This window comes from Lynx canadensis, chromosome A1, assembly GCF_007474595.2.
Source record: "Lynx canadensis isolate LIC74 chromosome A1, mLynCan4.pri.v2, whole genome shotgun sequence".
In the NCBI taxonomy this organism is placed as follows: Eukaryota; Metazoa; Chordata; class Mammalia; order Carnivora; family Felidae; genus Lynx; species Lynx canadensis.
In genome coordinates this window covers 179605575-179623486 of record NC_044303.2, presented here as the reverse complement: position 1 = coordinate 179623486, position 17912 = coordinate 179605575, and the positions used below count along the sequence as shown (strand labels likewise).

General features: G+C 41.8%; 1 protein-coding gene across 1 annotated transcript in view; it reads left to right on the top strand.

Annotated features, from left to right (window-relative positions):
* Positions 1 to 17912, top strand: part of DOCK2 (dedicator of cytokinesis 2) — a 417962-nt gene that overhangs the window by 141088 nt on the left and 258962 nt on the right. The window contains 1 exon segment of the mRNA XM_030327773.1: positions 14503 to 14651. Within this exon segment, the coding sequence (XP_030183633.1) occupies positions 14503 to 14651 (149 nt within the window).

Below are 17912 nucleotides of genomic sequence, written 5' to 3'. Positions count from 1 at the left end.
GTATGACTTATTTCACTTAGCATAACACTCTCCAGTTCCATCTACGTTGCTACAAAAGGCCATATTTCATTCTTTCTCATTGCCACGTAGTAGTCCATTGTGTATATAAACCACAATTTCTTTATCCATTCATCAGTTGATGGACATTTAGGCTTATAAGATCGATTTAAAGACAGGCTTTGTCTACTGGCTTCCAAAGTTGAGGGAGGCACAGGCATATATCCTGAACAGTCAGCCTCTGTGGTGCCTGGATTGCAGTCAATTTTATTGATTTTTTCCAACACAACAGCTTCAAAAGTTTCTTCTGCCCCAAAGTAGCTGATCTTTTCAAATCTTTGCTATTTCTTCTAGGTAAGACTTTCAGATAAGAGGGTGAATGCAATTAACAACTGAAAACTTCAGTTGATGAGAAGATATGCTGTAACATGTTTAAGGGTTTCACAAAAACAGACACATAGAGTTGAGCAACTCCTTGGAGAGATTGCCTTCTCATTTTATAGCCCAGGACACTGGCCCAGAAGACCTACCCAAGGTCACACCATCAGTTAATTGCAGAGATGGGAAGCCAGGAATCCCAATTTTGATTTATTTCTTAGCAATTGTGTTTTTCAAAGTGTGGATATGTACTACCATATGCAAAATTATTTTCCTTGGCATGAAGGATAATTTTGGGCATGCACAAATAAACTGCAATATCATAGAAGCAGAAGATCATTCTCTTCTAACCCCCTTTCAGTCTTTCTAGTTATGTCAAGGATTGTATACTTTTGCTGTTTTGTCTTTAATCTTTCTCTATTAATCTCCTCTGATAACAAGGGAGCAGACCTCAGGCTTAAGTTCCTCTTAGAATTTAATTAAAGTGTTTTGTTTTAATAGTATTGATTGGTACACTTACCTTCCATCTATGGCAGACAATACTGATTTTCCATTTGAAATAGCAAATTTTTCATTTAAAAGAATATAAGCAGATTAGAATGCATCTACTTTATAAAAATATTAAGTAATTAATAGTGCGGGGTGTAAATTATGAGCAGTACATGGTGGGTTTCACATTGGCAAAAATAATGATTAACTTGGAAAATAAATGGTTAAAGCTTGGAGAATATTTGACTCTGCCTTTTAGAATGCTCTCAGCCCTTTGAAGATATATTTGGCTGAAATACTAGTTGCCTTCTTATTCCTATCGTGACTTTTTTTTGAAGTTTGTTTATTTTGAGAGAGAGAGTATGTGCATGCACATGCACATGCATGTGCACAAGTTGGGGAGGGGCAGATAGAGAAGGAGAGAGAATCTCAAGCAGGCTCTGTGCTGACAGGCACAGAGCCTGATGTGGAGCTTGAACTCACAAATGGTGAGATCATGACCTGAGCTGAAACCAAGAGTCAGATGCTTAACCATCTGAGCCACCCCGGTGCCCCACATGTCGTAACTTCTTAAGGTAGCAGCCAGAAAAGCAATTATTAAATCTAAAAGGAGAACATAAAAACTACCCACACACCAGAGATGATCTCAGATATGTCCACAATTGTATTACTGGTAGCTTTCCTACAAGCAGAAAAGCTGGATTGGTAGCCAATTTAGTTTCAATATGTAGATAATTTTAAACTCTATGCTGTTGCATTTATTGAGAACAGAAACTGGTTTTATTTTTCAAGGACTGATGATTTAAGATTCTATTTTAGACCTCATTCTTGTCTTATTTTCCCCTCCTAAGAAGTTCTTTAATTTCTCATGATCTTGCTGTTCAACGAGAGGGTGTGAATGAAATAAAAAGGTGGCAAAATGCAATTTATTTTGCACTATTATCACGTTTTAAAGATTAGAACGTATGGAATGAGTGGAACAGGAATGTTAAAGTTATTCATCAAATGGAGGTATAGGTAACTTTCCTTTACCTATAATTTACATATATCAAGTGAATACACAAAAAGAAAGATGTCTTAGGTTATAGTATTGGATGATTTTCCTATTATCCTTAACAGCTAATTTTCCAGTGTTGCTTAATTTGTTTACCTATCCCTTGAAGCATCAGTTCCTACTGTAACCATAACTTAGTCCCCCAAATATCCTAGAGCTCTGAAGACCAGTTATTGCTAGTCTGTCATGAGCTTGCCTTTCATAAATATGACACAGAACTTATTCATGTCTCTTTCCTGCTGTGGGCCCCCTTCCATTGACCATCATGGCCTCTTTTTTTTTTTTTTTTTTTTTTTGGATGTGCTTGCAGTGGAAAATTTATTCCCATTTAGAAGAATCTGAAAAAAAAAGGATGGGGAGGTGGAGTCAGCTTCTGGTGACTTATGGGCAGTTAGAGTCAAATATTTGAAAAACGGACTTCTGAATCAGCAGAGATTCTACAGAGTGACTGGTGGAACTGCATACAGAGAGGTAGAGTGCTGAGATGCCAGGAAATCATGCTACTTCTATTACGTATGGCTAATAAAAAGACTGCACTGCTAAATTCAGGGATAGGAAGGTTAATGATGATACATTCTTTTTTAGTATCAAAGATTAACATGATAACTTGCATATTAAAGTTAATTCAGACACACTGCTAATGGAGGAGGCATACAAAATTAATTTCTATAGCACCTCTTAAATTAGGAGCACTCACTCTTCTCTGGCTCATGCTCTTTGTCCTACCAAGAACTGCATGCATACTTAGAGGGGGTACACTTCAGTGCGTAGCAGGGCACCTTAGGCCCCTGAGGGATTTGCAGAGCTCTGGGTGTGTTCCCTTCAGTCCTTAATCACTGCCAGTCCTCCTCTGGGTGTTTCCCTGTGGGTTGTTACTTGGCAAGGATTTTTGTTTTAATAGTTAATGAGACAATGGAATTGAGCTGAGATGAGAAGAGGGTGGAAGGTGGGAGAAAGAATGGCAGAGAGGAGGGAATAGCTGCTGTCTCTTCATGCAGCAGACTCTCGAAGTAGAGTGTAGCACAGCATCTTTGGGTAACTGCTGTCTTGAGCCCTGTCAGGGAGCAAGGCTCAACTGAAATAGGAACCCAGGCTGAGATCTGGCACAATATCTCAGGCAATTTGCTTGACTTCCTCAAGCCCCACAGTGTACATCTGTGAAGGGAAACTAAAATTACCTACCTGATAACTAACTATATATATTTAAATGTTAGTGTAATTTACATATAGTGAAATACACAGATCATAGATGTACAGCTCAGTGAATTTTTTAAATATGCATCTACCCATGCAATCACCATCCATACAAGATACAGCATAATTTTACTACCTAGAAAGTTACATATGGAAATTTAAAAAATAAACAATATTTTTAAAATAATTAAATAAACAAAGGCTTATAATTTTATAGTGCTTACCATGGTCCAGGTGTGCCACTCTAAGTGCTTTATACATATTATTTTATTCTTATGACCTTGTGAAGAGAGGTGCTCTCATTTTCCCCACTTTACAGAGAAGGAAACAAGGATAGAGAGAGATTCCTGCTCTTAATATCCTCTACCGTTCACTCTGTAGCACTCATTGTGTGGCCTGGCACTTAGTGCATCAGAAGAATGAGAATGGAGCCTCCTTCATGGCTGACATTTCTTTCCATCCCTCCTCCTCATAGTCCAATTTATCACTGTGCCTTTTCTTGGGCTAGTAGGCTGTGCGTGATGCTCTAGCAGGAGAGTCCTTGAGGGAAAGGGACAGATTTTAGCTATGTTCCATCCCAGCTTTAACAATCAGGTACATTGGATGTGCTCCAGAAATAGTGATTAACTGTTGTTGCCAGAAAACCCTGCCCTCCAGCTCCTACTTGCTCCCACTTAGTAAAGAGATGGTGTTGACAAATGTATTGGTTAGATCAATACATTTGGGCTGCTTGAGCAAATGGGCAGTTTGGGCTGCTTGACCATCTTTGGGCTTTGTCTAAACCTGTCCTTTTGATGATACAAAATTTTCTAATGAAAATCCCTCATGTTTCCAAGCTTTTTTGAGCTCCCTTGTCCCAACATGTGTCCCCAGCTGTCCTGCTTCAGACCCCAGGTGTTGTTCTTTTCCATTTCCACCTTCACTTTCTCCTGCTCCTCTTCCTCGTCTTCTGTATCTTTCCCCTCCTTTTCCTTCTCTTTCCTTTCCTTTCATCATGGTTGTCATGACCATCACCAAATAAGCTTTAGTAATTTGCTGTCTTTTAAATACACTATAATTGCCCGTTATAAATTCTTTGTGGGAGGCAGCAGTGTTCTATGTATCTTCCATATACTGAAGTAATGCTTACCCATTTGTAGAAGATCATTTTCTGACATATTTATCCAGCTGTCCCCTTGACATCTCCATCTGACTGTCTTACAGGCACTCCAACTCAACATTTCCCAAACTGTATTCATTCTGTTCACGGAAAGCTTTTCTTCTTCCATTATTTTGCCAGTCATTTCGAACTAGCCCTCAAATCTTCCTGTGCCTCATTTTTCACTTTTTAACAAATGTTTATGTATTTTTGAGAGAGAAAGAGTGAGGGGGGAAGGGACAGAGAGAAGGGACAGAGGATCTGAAATGGGCTCTGTGCTAGCAGAGAGCCCAATGCAGGGCTCGAACTCACACACCATAAGATCATGACCTGAACCAGAGTTGGACACTTAACCAACTGGGCCCCTCAGGCACCCCTCATTTTTCACTTTCAATCAATCACTAAGGCCTTTGAATCTTTCTTATATATACCTTGAATTTGGTCACTTCTCTCTATCTTTACCACTTACATCCTGGTTCTATATACCTCTATGCCATTTATGATGCTTAATATTTGCTAGGCACTCAATAAATACTTGTTCACATGAAAAATAAATGAAGCTGCCATGTGAGGACAAGTGTGCAATCCTGAGCCCTCCTCCATTTGTTGTTTTGATGTTTTGCATGGGCACTCGACACAATCCAAGGAATTGAAACCATTAGCTTTTCTCAGGTTCTTTTCAGAGTTAAAATTCCACAGTTTGATGTCAAAAGCAACTAAACACTACTAAACTTTAATGAAGAACATTAACTCAGTATGAAAAATTTCTGTAAGAATTTAGTTCCAGACAAAACTGTGTTTCTCTTACAGAATTAGTTCTCTTCTACCTTAATGGCCAACAAATTCTAGAACTTGGTTGATTTTCTTTATTGCCCTGATAATCAGACAAGCGAGGAGCCCCATTTTATGGGCACTTGGAGCCCTTGTGTTTGTTAACTTTTACATTGGTATGTCCTCTTCTTTTGTTTTTTTCTTCTTTTTGGAGTAAGGTATCATGGGAAGGAGTACATATAACTAATAATAAATATATCAACATGTCGTGCCCCAAATAAAATACTAGTGTCAGTTTCATAGAAGTACAGTTCGAGGTTCATCAGCAGGGACTGAACGTAATTGGAAACAGTGTGTTTCATTGTATGTGATTTCTATACTGTTCCTATCAATTGACAGGTTCTTTTCTTTATTATACTTGGACTGCCCCAAGGGTAAGGACCATATATTGTCCTCCCTTAGTACAGAAAGCTTATTACATGTTGGTGACTGATATTTATTCTGTTTACTTTCTCCTGTCTCATGCTTAGCTCAGTTTCCTCTTCGCTGGCCTCAGAGTCCAAACAGGATCTCTTTGATCCTCTCATTAAAATATCCGGCCTAAGTAGGTGATTCATTTCTTAAGTCACTCTTTTGTTTTGGGCCTTCCAGAGGAGGGCTCACATTGGCTCTGTTGCAGGAATGGAGAAAGGAAGCAGGCAGAACCCCTCCCCCTTAGGGCTGTCTCTGTTCACCTTCTTAGCTGAGTGCTTTTAGGAAAGAAGAACAGGCCAGAGGAGAAATTCTCCCCATTCCCACTTTTATTTAGGGGGTAAAAGGCAGTGATTTTCCCCTCTTCTTTGAAGTTTGTTTGCAATTAGTCGTCTTGTTTCAAATATATTACATTTCTCTGTTTTCCCTTTGTAATGAGCAACACTGGAATTTTAACGTGTAGGGCTGTAAATGAGAGGGACCCCACCCTCCTCTCCCCTGGAGCTGTTATGGGGAAGGTAAGAGGAACAGAGATGATTGGAGACAATTACACAACCATTCCATTTTGCTAATGCTTGAATACAGGAGAATTTTCTCATTTAATTCTCTGAAATGAAGGGCCCCTCTGTTAGCCTTAAAATGTAAACAAGAGGCTTTTAATGTGCGCTTTTCCCAGAAATGGAACGCTGGCTGCTCAATATTGATCCAAAGCATCGCTGTTGGTTTTTGTTCTTCTTGGTATTTGTAAGTTTTATGATGGCAGCGATATAGGATCGCTCACGGGCAGCTTGAGGATTGCGGGTAAGTGGCATTATTATTCTAAGGTGCAAGCAGAAATGTAAAAGGATGTTCAGAAAAAGCATGCCCAAGCTCTCCTTTAGTCTATCCACATACAAAAGGGAACATAAAAATCTGAGGCATATATTCCAATCATTTCAATTTATATCCACCTCTTGGAACACAGTTCTCCGAGTTTGGTGTTTCAGACAGAAGCACACTTTGTTTGAATGATGCAGGTAATAGCTTCGAATCCATTTTGTTCCGGCATGCCTGGTCCAGGCGTTTTGTCAAGTGTAGATGTCAGCTACAGCTGAAGGAAACTAAAGTTCCAACGTGCTTTGCTTTGGAATTCAAAACTTCTTAGGCATAACATTAGATCCCCATACCTCATTATACTTAATAACTACAACTGAATGTGTATGATGTTTTATTTGGAGCCTCTTATGAATTAGGCATTTTAATCCCCATTTTTAGAGGAAGGGAGGTAAAATGACCTGTCTGAAGTCACACCACCTACCAGTAGTAAGCTGGGACTCAGACCTAGGGCTCTGGACCCTAAATCCAGAGTTCTCTCCACTTCCCCACCCTTGCCCCTATGATAGGGTAAAGCCAAGAATGGGAGGGTCTTACTAGAAGAGCCACTCAAGGGGAGGAGGGAAGGGGGAAGAAACACACATACAGTTCTGCTCCTTAAACACCCCTCCTCCAGCCACCAGCTACTGCCACTTGGTTTCTTCAAGGACAGCACAGAGTAATAAATACTGCACTAATCCAACACTAAATAGCATTCTGATTGTGAGCGTTGGCCTCAATGTAGGCAGACAGGCTCCCTCTCTGAAATCGGCAAACACTTGTTCATTCATCTAACACTTATTAGGATCCTACCGTGTGACAAGCATTGTTCCAGGAACTGTAGGAGACAGGACTTGATTGAGATTAGACATCTCGCTCCAGGCTCTCACTGTCTTCTAGGAAAAGGTAGTGAATAGTTTGAAGGTCATGACTGCTGTTTGCTAACCAACTGCAGTGAGATGGGTAAGCTCAACCAATTGTTGCTCAATAAATGGTTGGCTGAATTAACAAAATGAAAGTGAATGACTGGACTGAAGGTTAAATCACCGAGTTGATGAATGCTCATTATTGTTTAGGATTCTAGGATCAGAATTTGTTTGTTTTGTTCACCTGGGACCATAACCCTTATTAAAACAAAACGAAACAACACAACCAACCATTAAACAAACCAGGCAGCCAGGGTTTTGGATTTTCTATTTCAGGCCAGCTTGAGGGAGCTAACAAATTCAGAGGGTGGCTGCCTCATGCTGGCAGGATCTAGGAACTGGGAATAATTGTCCGTACTCATGCACATGTGAAGTTGGAGTGGCACCGGCATTGGGGTCAGACAGGCCTGTGTTGGAATCTTGCCTCGGTTATGGTCACCCTAGCTAAGTGACCCTGGGTAAGCTTCTTGGAGCTCCTATTGTCTCATCTGTAAAATGGGGATAACATAATATACCAGAAGAGGTTTTGAGAAGGACCAAATGAATTCTTAATGTGGTGTCTGGAGTTCACAGGAGGAGGAGTTCAACATAGGTTGCATATCTCATATTTGATATTCCCTTCTCCCATTCTCTTTCATTCTCAACAGATTTCTAGACAAATGGTTTCTACCCTTTCTTAAAACATAGCTGTTATAATGACTCGCATTGCTGAGAAAACTCTGAGTGTATGACCACAGATTAGCTCAGAAAGAGTTCCTGGTCAAGAACAGATTGAAATTCATGGAGCCAGGGAATTGCGTGAGTCTCCAGAGGGCCAAGGGCTGGGGGTGAAGGGATTAAGGGATCTGTGTGGCATGGTACAGAAGAGAGGCAGTGGGTCAGGGATGATAAGCCCTGGAGGGGTGTGGGTGGTACTGACTGCTATAATATGTGTCCTAAGTGCTTATAAATTAATTTGAATTCCAGATGTCACCGAATTGGAATCAAATGGGTGCGAGGGATGTAAGACATAGCTCTTTGCAGTCAAAAAGCTAACTTGACTCTTTTCTCCTCCTGCATGAATTTGAAATAGAGCCTATTACTTTGATGGGAATCTTCCTTTACAAACGGCTCCGATTATCCAGTATAGAGGCCACTTGTTTCCACCCTAGGCTTTTTCATTTGCTTCTCCTTCCATTAGCCAGGGTTAGGAGGTGGGTGAGACAGTCTTCTAACAGGCTGAGCTACACTCATCTGGAATGGCATTGCGAATGTAATTGTTCTAAGCATTAGGGACAAATCAAATTTTGGGTCATGACTCAACTGGCCATATCTGCACCTTTATTTTCCTAAAAGCACTTGCTATGGAGCTGGATTATGGTTTAATGAGTGAGCTGGCTGGGAGGAAGCCGGTCAGCAGTGACAGTGAAAATGATCTCGGAAAGTGCAGAGGGGTAAGTGAAAGTGCAGGCACCTGTCAGAACACACCAATTATGCCCTAACAGCTTTCAGAAGGCGCGATGATAGGCCACTGCTGCACCACTTCACACCATCTGAGAAATGTTGATGGGAATCTTTCATTACTTGCTAGTTGAGGCGATGAAATGGTCTCCATGATTGGGTCCTAACTTGATAAACCCTAAAATGAATCTATTATTCTCTCATGCAGTTGTTCAAAATGCATTCAAAATACACATCGATATAGCATGTCTATTCCATCAGGAAGACATGTCGACTCTGCCCCAAGTCTCTCTGCTTTTGTCTGACCCTCCTGCCACAAACTGGTCAAGCTTTCATCTTTTCTCCCCATCACTGTTACTGTAAGGAGGCAGGATAGCTTGGCAGATGTGAACATGGGCTCTGGAAGCACATTTCCTAGGTTTAAATCCCAGCTGTGTGATATTAGGCAAGTTACTGAACCTCTCTGAACTTGTTTCCTCATCTACAAAATAGGTATAATGATATACTTTTCACGGAGAGAATGGCTGGTAGATAGTGAGGGCTCAGTGAACATTAGACCTCTTCTTCCCCCCTCAAAAAGCCTCCTCAGTGTTCTGCCTTCCTCTCTAGGCCCACCCCCAAGCTTCATTAAAAATACAAAACAAAACAAAACAAAACAAAATGAAACAAAACATGTTTATCTCCACCCAAGAGTCAAACTCTTTACCATGGGCCATCAGGCCTGACGAGACCTGGACCTAGCCAGAATCTCCAAGTTTGTCCTCTCGTATTGTGCTCCCCATATTCTATAATCTGGCCACACTTTGTCCATGTGAGTCCTTCAATGTGTTAAGCAGATTTCTACCCCAGGGCCTTCACATGCCCTTTCCTCTGCTTGGAATGCTCTTTCCTGAGATCTTTGCAGGTTTTTCCCTTCTCACCCTCAGGTCTCAGCTCAGGAATCTCCATCTCAGAGAGGCCTGACTGCCTCACATGGAACAGTCCTCTCCACACACCCAGACTTTCTTTCTCCTGTTACCTAGTTAATTGTCTTACTATCAGATATTTGTATTTGTCATTGCAACATCCACTCCAGGGCACTGTGTATCCTGTAATCCATGAATATTTATTTTTGCATAAAATAGCTCTGGAAAGACTTTCTCTCCCAACAGCCAGGACCGGCCTCCTTGTGCTGCCCTTAGGCTGTAGGGGCCTATTTGCCCGTGCACTGAGGGCATTCATAATGCCTGTGGCTGTCTGTCCCCAGGGTTGAAATACCCTAGCCGCTTTGCCCCTATGTCCCCCTATGGCCCTCTCTGTGTCCAGAGCTCCCTTTCTGTGACACTTAACTGCTTTTGCAGCCTGACTGGCCTCCTTTCCTTCATGGTCCCACTTTTCCACTCCCCTTTCAGCGTTTTCTGGAACTCCTCCTAATAAGTAAGTCACCTTCACCCAAACCTCATCTCTTGAGTTTGCTCCTGGAGAATCCAACCTAAGACAATTATTATCCTCTTGAATTGTTTTTGATACTCCATTAGAATATAATATCCACTAGAACCATGCCTGTTAGCAGTATTTATTTATTATATCTCTCTTTCCCCACTCTCTCTTTCTCTCTTCCTCTCCCCCCTTCCCCCCCGCCCATATATACTCAAAGACATAAATAGATTACATATAGACTATCAGAGCTTACAAAGTATATTTATAATCAGTGTGACATTTTGGGGCACAAACATACATCCTCTTAAAAATTCCAGCAGTTGGGGCGCCTGGGTGGCTCAGTCGGTTGAGCGTCCGACTTCAGTTCAGGTCACGATCTCACGGTTCATGAGTTCGAGCCCCGCGTCAGGCTTTGGGCTGATGGCTCAGAGCCTGGAGCCTGTTTCCGATTCTGTGTCTCCCTCTCTCTCTGCCCCTCCCCCATTCATGCTCTGTCTCTCTCTGTCTCAAAAATAAATAAACATTAAAAAAAAATTAAAAAAAAAATTCCAGCAGTTATATATCAATCTACCCTTCCTCCCATCACTGTTTCTGAATGGCAAATGTCAACTTATTACAGGGCATTTTCTTATAGGTTTGGTGCAATGTCATGTTTTATGTTAAATATAAGAGATATGTGGTAGAAGCAATAGCTTGGAATGAACTTCCAGTGAGTATCTACAATAAAGTTCTGGAAGTACATTTATTCTTTAGCATTCACCCCTCTAAGATACCTAAAGAGACTTTTTACAGGTGCTGGATTCTGAAATCTCTAAATAGGCTGTTTGTTTAGCTGGGAGACATATTTTGGCCCTCAGGGTTCATAAAGTAAAGATGTACATCATGGCAGATGCAGGCTGGAGGGGGAGTGAGTGATGATTCTGGATATTGTAATTAGGTGTGCTTTCAGGGAGGTAAGGAAAGTGAATCATGAGTTGCTGCTGAAGAATGCGTTGGGGGAAAATGCTAGTAGAGTTGTAAAAGGCTTGTAACCTGATCGGGAGTATGAAGTTTGTGGGTAGCTATTGATTTCCCGGTGGGTGGAATTACTTTTCTTTGTGACACACTGGCTGGAGGAGGAAGGTTATGAGAACAAATTGCTATCTGTCAGACTGGGCTGTGTGTGGAGGTCCCCCTTTATGTCCAACTGACCTAACCACGTGGCCTCTGACATCTGTGAACACTCCTCGGACAAACAGAAGCACCAAGCCAAGTGCGTACCACTCAGCCTCACCCAGGGAGAATTTTGGCTTTCAATTAGGCATCTACTCTGTTTGCCAAAAGGGCTGTGGGGAGGACAGGGCAAGGCGTGACAACCGCACGCTCCTCACCCTTCCCCAAGAGGGTTGAGCTGAGCTGAATTCACCTTTTGGTCAATAGGAACTTGGCTAAAGCAGAATGAGTTTCACCTTAAAGCCTGTAAAATATTGAACAGGGTTGAAGAGTCGATTAACCTGTGTTGGTGACAAAGTAAGGGGCTGGCTGTGTGTGGAGTGGAACTCTGAGTGAAGGCTGCCATAGGCAGGCTTGGACACAGGGCAACCACGCTGAGGATGTGACTGAGTCCCTGAAAAGACACCTTGCTTGTGTTTAACCCTCTCCCTCTGGTCAGAGTGGGACTCCTGAGCGTTCCCACATCTCCCCATTCCATTGGCAGAATGGGGATGCATCTGGGCTCAAAGATCAGCCAACAAATCCCTAGTGGGGAGGTATGGTGCCAGTCCCGTCTTCATAACTTTCGTGAAGGTTCTTCCTCAGTCCACACCCACTTTGGGGCTTCTCTTTATGGACATTGTCTTACATGCAAAGGCCTCTGCTGATCCTCTCTCAGTTCTGGGATGAGGTGCATGCAGATTGGTGTGGGGCTGGTGCTGAACTGGCACCTCTCAGAAAACCTTGTGGTGTACCCTAGCAACTGGAGACTTGAATTTAGAATGTAGGATAATCACACCATTTGTTTTCATCTTCTCACTGGAAGGAGGATCTCACTGCTCATCCCATTACACAGACAATGACCAGATAGTATGGCAAACAGTTAAGACAGAAGTCTGAGTGCTACAGGATCCCAGAAGAGGGTCAGCCAAGTCATATTTGAGTGTTAGGAATGTTGTCCTAGGGATTTGGCATCTAAGTTAAGACCTAGAAGGCAAGAAAAAGTCAGGTAAAGATGGGTGGGATAAAAGCATTCTGGGCAAAGAAAATAATGTGCAAAAACTAAAAGGCAGGAGAGGGAGAGACCACATCAGGAACAATGTGCAAGGTGGACAGTGGGCGGATAAGGAAGGGTTAGGTAACAAAGGGCCTTCGGCTATGCCAAAGAGTTCACAAAATTCACCCTGAGGACAATTGGAAACCAATGAAGAACTTTAAGCAGGGAGACCTATGGTCAGGCTTGAGTTTGGGGGAAGTTACTGCTACTGAGATTGGAAATAGGAAGATGGGTTTGGGATTGGAATAGAGGGTAGAGAAGGCTGGCTTGCGGGTGGATAGATATGATTTCATGATGGATTGATGTTGGGTTCATAGAGAGGAAGCAAGTTTGTTTGGTTGACTGTGTGACTAAGGTGTCTCCACTCTGAGACAGAGCAGAGAAGGAGTGGACCTGTAAGGAAGATGGGGAGTTCACATGTGGTTCTTAGTCATGCTTCCCTCTAGAGCTGGGGCTGGGGCTGTGGTCACAGATGTAGTTTTGGCCTGATTCATCTCAAGGTAGTTTTCTAAAGTGGGCTAAGAATCTCCATTTCATTCTTTCCATGGCACTAATATTGCAGACTAGGAGGCGAGGAAAAGGACCTTCTTATTTAAAGTATCCCTGAGTCATGAAATTATTGCAAAAGAATATCACACTTCAAGAGAGTTATAGATTCAGGTAGTAGCACCTTCCATAGGACAAAACTTTCTCCAAGAAGGAAGAAACCAGAGCCCAGAAACACTGCTTTGTCCTCTCTGTCCTCACTTCAATAAAAGAAAGCACCTTCCTGTGAAAATACAGAGTTGAATAGCTCTGCAGGTTCCTAAGTGCTGGTCCAATTACAATTTGGACTTGTTGCCAGATGGGAGATCTCCCAGTCTTTATTAGGTATCAGGTACCCAGGGTGGGTATGCAAGTCTCTGATACTCATTGGCTCTGCCTGTAAAGATTGATTTCAGGCTCTGCAACATTTGTCTTTTAAAAATACTTGGATTTGTTTACTTGACAATTTAGAAATGCTGCTTCCTGAAGCTTTACAGACTAATATAATTTCACAGCTCCAATTACAAACGAGAAAAATTATTTCATCTCAAAACAGAGGAGCCAGACGTTTCTGAGAAATCATGGTTAATGAGAAGACAAAGTACTTTCTGAAAAACAGACCATGTTATTAATGGCCTCCTCAGCTAAAATTTTGCTGACTCTCAGCACCGGGAGGCTTTGTCTCATGGGGATGCTGTTTTTGATAATCTGTAAAGTAGGTGACTTTCAGATTGATAAACCACTGCTTCTGCTGGGGACTGGTCTGCAGCTCCCACAACATCAGCAGTGGTTTGTAAACATTGCAAACATGTCCAGTGTCTTTCCCCCTACCAAATATATCCTTCTGCCTGCCGCTTCCTCTGAATGTGTATTTTGTGGGAATCATAGACTTCTGGATGGAGACTTAACAACCATTTAGTTCACCCCTTCATCTGATTCTTTGAATACCTTCTTATCACCCCTATCCATAGACAGCTACCTACTACTTAAATACTTGTAGGGATGGGGCAGTCACTATCAGAACTTCCAATGAGAGTTTACTATTTTAGTTCAATTTGAAGTAGAATTTAAAGTCTGGTGACTTCCCAAGGAGATATTCATTAATATCTAAAATCTCCCAACTGGCATTTTCCCTTGGATTCATATCTTTGTAATGGGGTCTGAGTTATCAACTAGAACACCAACAGAATGAACATTAAAGGTAAAACCTGACCTTCATTACTTCACAGCTCTGTTGTGTGAATACTCCTAACAGGTTGCCACTCCCAGGAGGTGAAGGCACTGGGTTTTGTCTTGTTTACTTATGTCTGCCTCTTATTTATGTTGGCTCTGTAGCTGAATATATGCACATACAGTTCTTTTACACACATATGTATGGAATAAAAGAACTGGGTTCCTCTGGGGAGCAGGTGTTGGGGGAGGGACTGGAATTGTGAATGATGTTCTAAGGAAACCTGAACCTAATCTTTAACACTTAAATTTTTTACAAGGAAAATATATTCATGAATTGTTTATTTAGTGAAAAATTATCAAAAAGAAAGAAAGAAAGAAAACTAAAGAAGGAGGATGCTCAAATGCTTCTGAATGTCCTTCATTCCAGAATGCCGGGACATTCTGCTTCCTGTCATCACCAAAGAACTGAAGGAGCTGCTGGAGCAGAGGGATGAGATGCAACACCAGGTCCAGGAGAAGAAGTACTGTGTCGAATTACTCAACAGCATTTTGGAGGTCCTCAGCTGTCAGGATGCGGTGAGTCCTCATGATGATGTAGACGTCCTGGACTCAGACTAACGCTGAGCTGATTAAGCTCTGAAATATTGATGCTGATGAATAGCAGTTGAAGTCTAAAGATAAAAGTCAATGGCTTGCTCAGCGGGCCTACTTTTCCAGTGACTAACCCCCATGGCTGTGAAAGATGGCTTGGGGACTGGAGTTAAACATGTAGCATTATGTCACCATATATCTTGTTGGACAGGCTTTCTTGGGATGTAGGTATGGATGTATTGCAGACTTTTTGGGTGACTTGTCCATTTACTAAAACTGTTGTCTGCAGAGGGAGGAGGGGAGTTTCCTAGGCCTGCACAGTCAAGAAAACCCTCATCAGTTTTCTTAGCTGATTTACATTGGTTTTGTTTCCTTAGTTATCTCCTGCAATGGTGAAATGGTTAAGGCTCTTTCTGGATGAACAGAGTGCTCAGGGTGAGGAGTAGGATGGTGATTAGGGGGTGGCTATGGCAGTGAAGCCAAGGTGTATTTGGTAGACATTCTTCAGAGATTAGTCAGGGATGGCACCAAAAGGAAAGTTTCAGGGGAGTAAGTAGAGGGCCTCCAAAGGGCAGAGTCTGCAGAAGAGGGATTGGTGGTAACAGTAAAGATGGGGAGACAAACTAGAATTGTTAAGATTTGGAAGAAAGGGAAGGCTCTTGATTTAACTCATGTTCATTTGGCAGCCTCACCTTGTCTTTATGTAATGTCCAAGAGGTCTATTTTCCTAGATGGGCTGGCTTCAGAAGACTGGGTAGACTTAAACAACTGAGTATTTTCTAAGTATTGGGGTGAGCATTCCCTCCCACCCCTTCTCCTCCCTAGAAAATTCTGAGAGAAGTCATTTCTAGATGAACTGTATCTATGATTGACTATAATTAGAAAACACAGCAAAACATTATTCCTTTACTGCTTATATCCCATAGTCAACCATTATTATCAACTTCTCTATGTCTGTTGTCCTTTCCATGTTTGCCATCCTAATTAAGCTTCTTATCTCATTACCAGATAAATACAGTAGCTTGATTCATTTGTTCATTTGTAAATATATATGATATACCAGCTGTGTGCCAGTCATTGAGGACATACAAGCCTGGTCTCTTTCCTTAAGAAAATCTATGAATATATATAAGAATATGTACATAAACAATTGCAAAGTAATATAATAACCAAATCTGGATTTACACAGTACTGGAGTTATAAAAACTTTGAGTGTGTTTGTGTGTGTGTGTGTGTGTGTGTGTGTGTGTGTGTGTGTGTGAGTCTATGTGTAAGCATTTTTGTCAAGGAATTCTTCACAAAGGAACTGAAGTTGGGTGTTCAAGGATAAATAATTAATGGTCACAGCTGCTACTTAACTTGCTATTTTCTAGGCACTGTGCTAAATGCTATTTCTGTTTTCTTTCTGCCCACCCTTGATAGGTGCTAAGGATTATTATTCTCATTTGACAGATGAAAAACCTGAAATTCATGGACTTAACTTTCAAGGCCAGACAGCAAATAAATGGCAGGGTCATTAAAACCCAGGTCAGTCAGACTCCAAAGTCTGAATTATCATGTGCATTGGAGATACAAGAGCATGGTCTTTTCTCTCTCATTTTCTTCCTATCCTCACCCTTTTGCTTGGGGAGAGGGAGAATGATACCCAAGTGCTTGGATCATCAGGATTCACTTTGTGATGCTGTCATGATGATGGTGGTGTTTTTATAAGTACATTCACCAACCAGCTGTTGAACTGGTTCCAGTCTTTGCCATTTGATCTTTAAAAAAAAATTAAGGGAGAATTTGGTCTTACTCTCACTTGCAGTGTAGGAACATGAGAGTTGACTCATCATTTCTCTAGAACATCCTAAAGATATTGCTTCTTCCTGTTGAAAAGAATTTATAATATTTCTTACAGTTTAGTAATCCTCACATCCCTTTTCATGGGGTAAAACAGCCTGGCTTGTTGAGATATGCCAGTGGACCCCCATGTAAGGAATACACTTATAATGGGTTGACCATTTCCCTGATTTGGGTAGAAGGATGGCCCCAGTTCATGTTTCATTTGTGAAGCAGAGGTGCTCTGGCTCTGCCCATCCAGTGGGAGTGGCCTCCTAGAGTTCTGTTCTGATGGGTTGTCATCATTTTGCACACTGGGTAACATCAGACACTGGTGAGAAGAGGCTGCTATCTCACACACTCTGGGTAGTGGGGGCTTCAAAGATGAGAAGTGAGTGGGAGGCTCTGAGCTCCCCTTGGAGGATTGCGGCATTTGGACTTGAGGTGTGTGGGAGGTGTGGTGTCACTCTACTGCCTCTGAGTGCATTGCTTTTATAATGACTTCTGCCTATGGGGCCTAACCCACCCCTTTCCCTGGGTGAGCAACTCTCTTTGCTGGATGACTTATTAAATACAGTTGTTACCATTGGGTTTGGTATGAGATTCTGATGCTCTACGTGAGCTTTGCAGCAAACCTCTTCAGCTCATGAACATGGAAACCTCTCTTCTTCTCAAAAGGTTTTCCTTCCACCAAGGAGACTCATTTAGTTGCCATTATCCCTTTGAACTCAACTGACAATCAGAAGTCCCCAAGTATCTAATCTAAATCTCTCTTATTCTGGCATGTAGCAGCTCTCCACTCTGGCTGCACATGTATATCATCAGAGGAGTTTTTTAAAGCAGCTACATCAAGGCTCTGGTCCCAGCCATTCTGACTGAATTGGCTTGGGATTGGCAGGGGCATCACAAGGGCAAGTTTACCAGGTGGTGATAAGAGGCAGCCAAGGCAGAGGACCACAGCTCTAGTTGCAGAAAGTTTTTAACTTTCTGACCTGGAGGAGCGTTAAAACAGGTTTCTGATCCTTACATTTGGAGGACGGGACCTGATCATTTATTTTTCTGAGTTCCCAGGTGATGTGGATACTACTGGTCCAAGGACTATACTTTAAGAACCATCACTCTAATGTGACTATTTTTTTTTCTTTATTTTCAATATTCACTGGAAATGGAAGAATGGTTGGGCTCATCCTTATTCCTTTACCTTCTCAATTAAAGAGCCCTTTCCAGTCTATAAAACCTAGCGTCTTCCAATATGGCATTTAATAAACCGTAAAATGGCAAAATCTTCAAGCACATTCATTTGTACTCATAAATTCATTTTCATGCGGTAGTGGGGAATGGCCGGTGCAAAGATCTGACTTTGACAATCCAGACTGTCGGGTGTGCTCTTTGGTTTCTACAGGCACTGACTTCTCAAAATTGGAA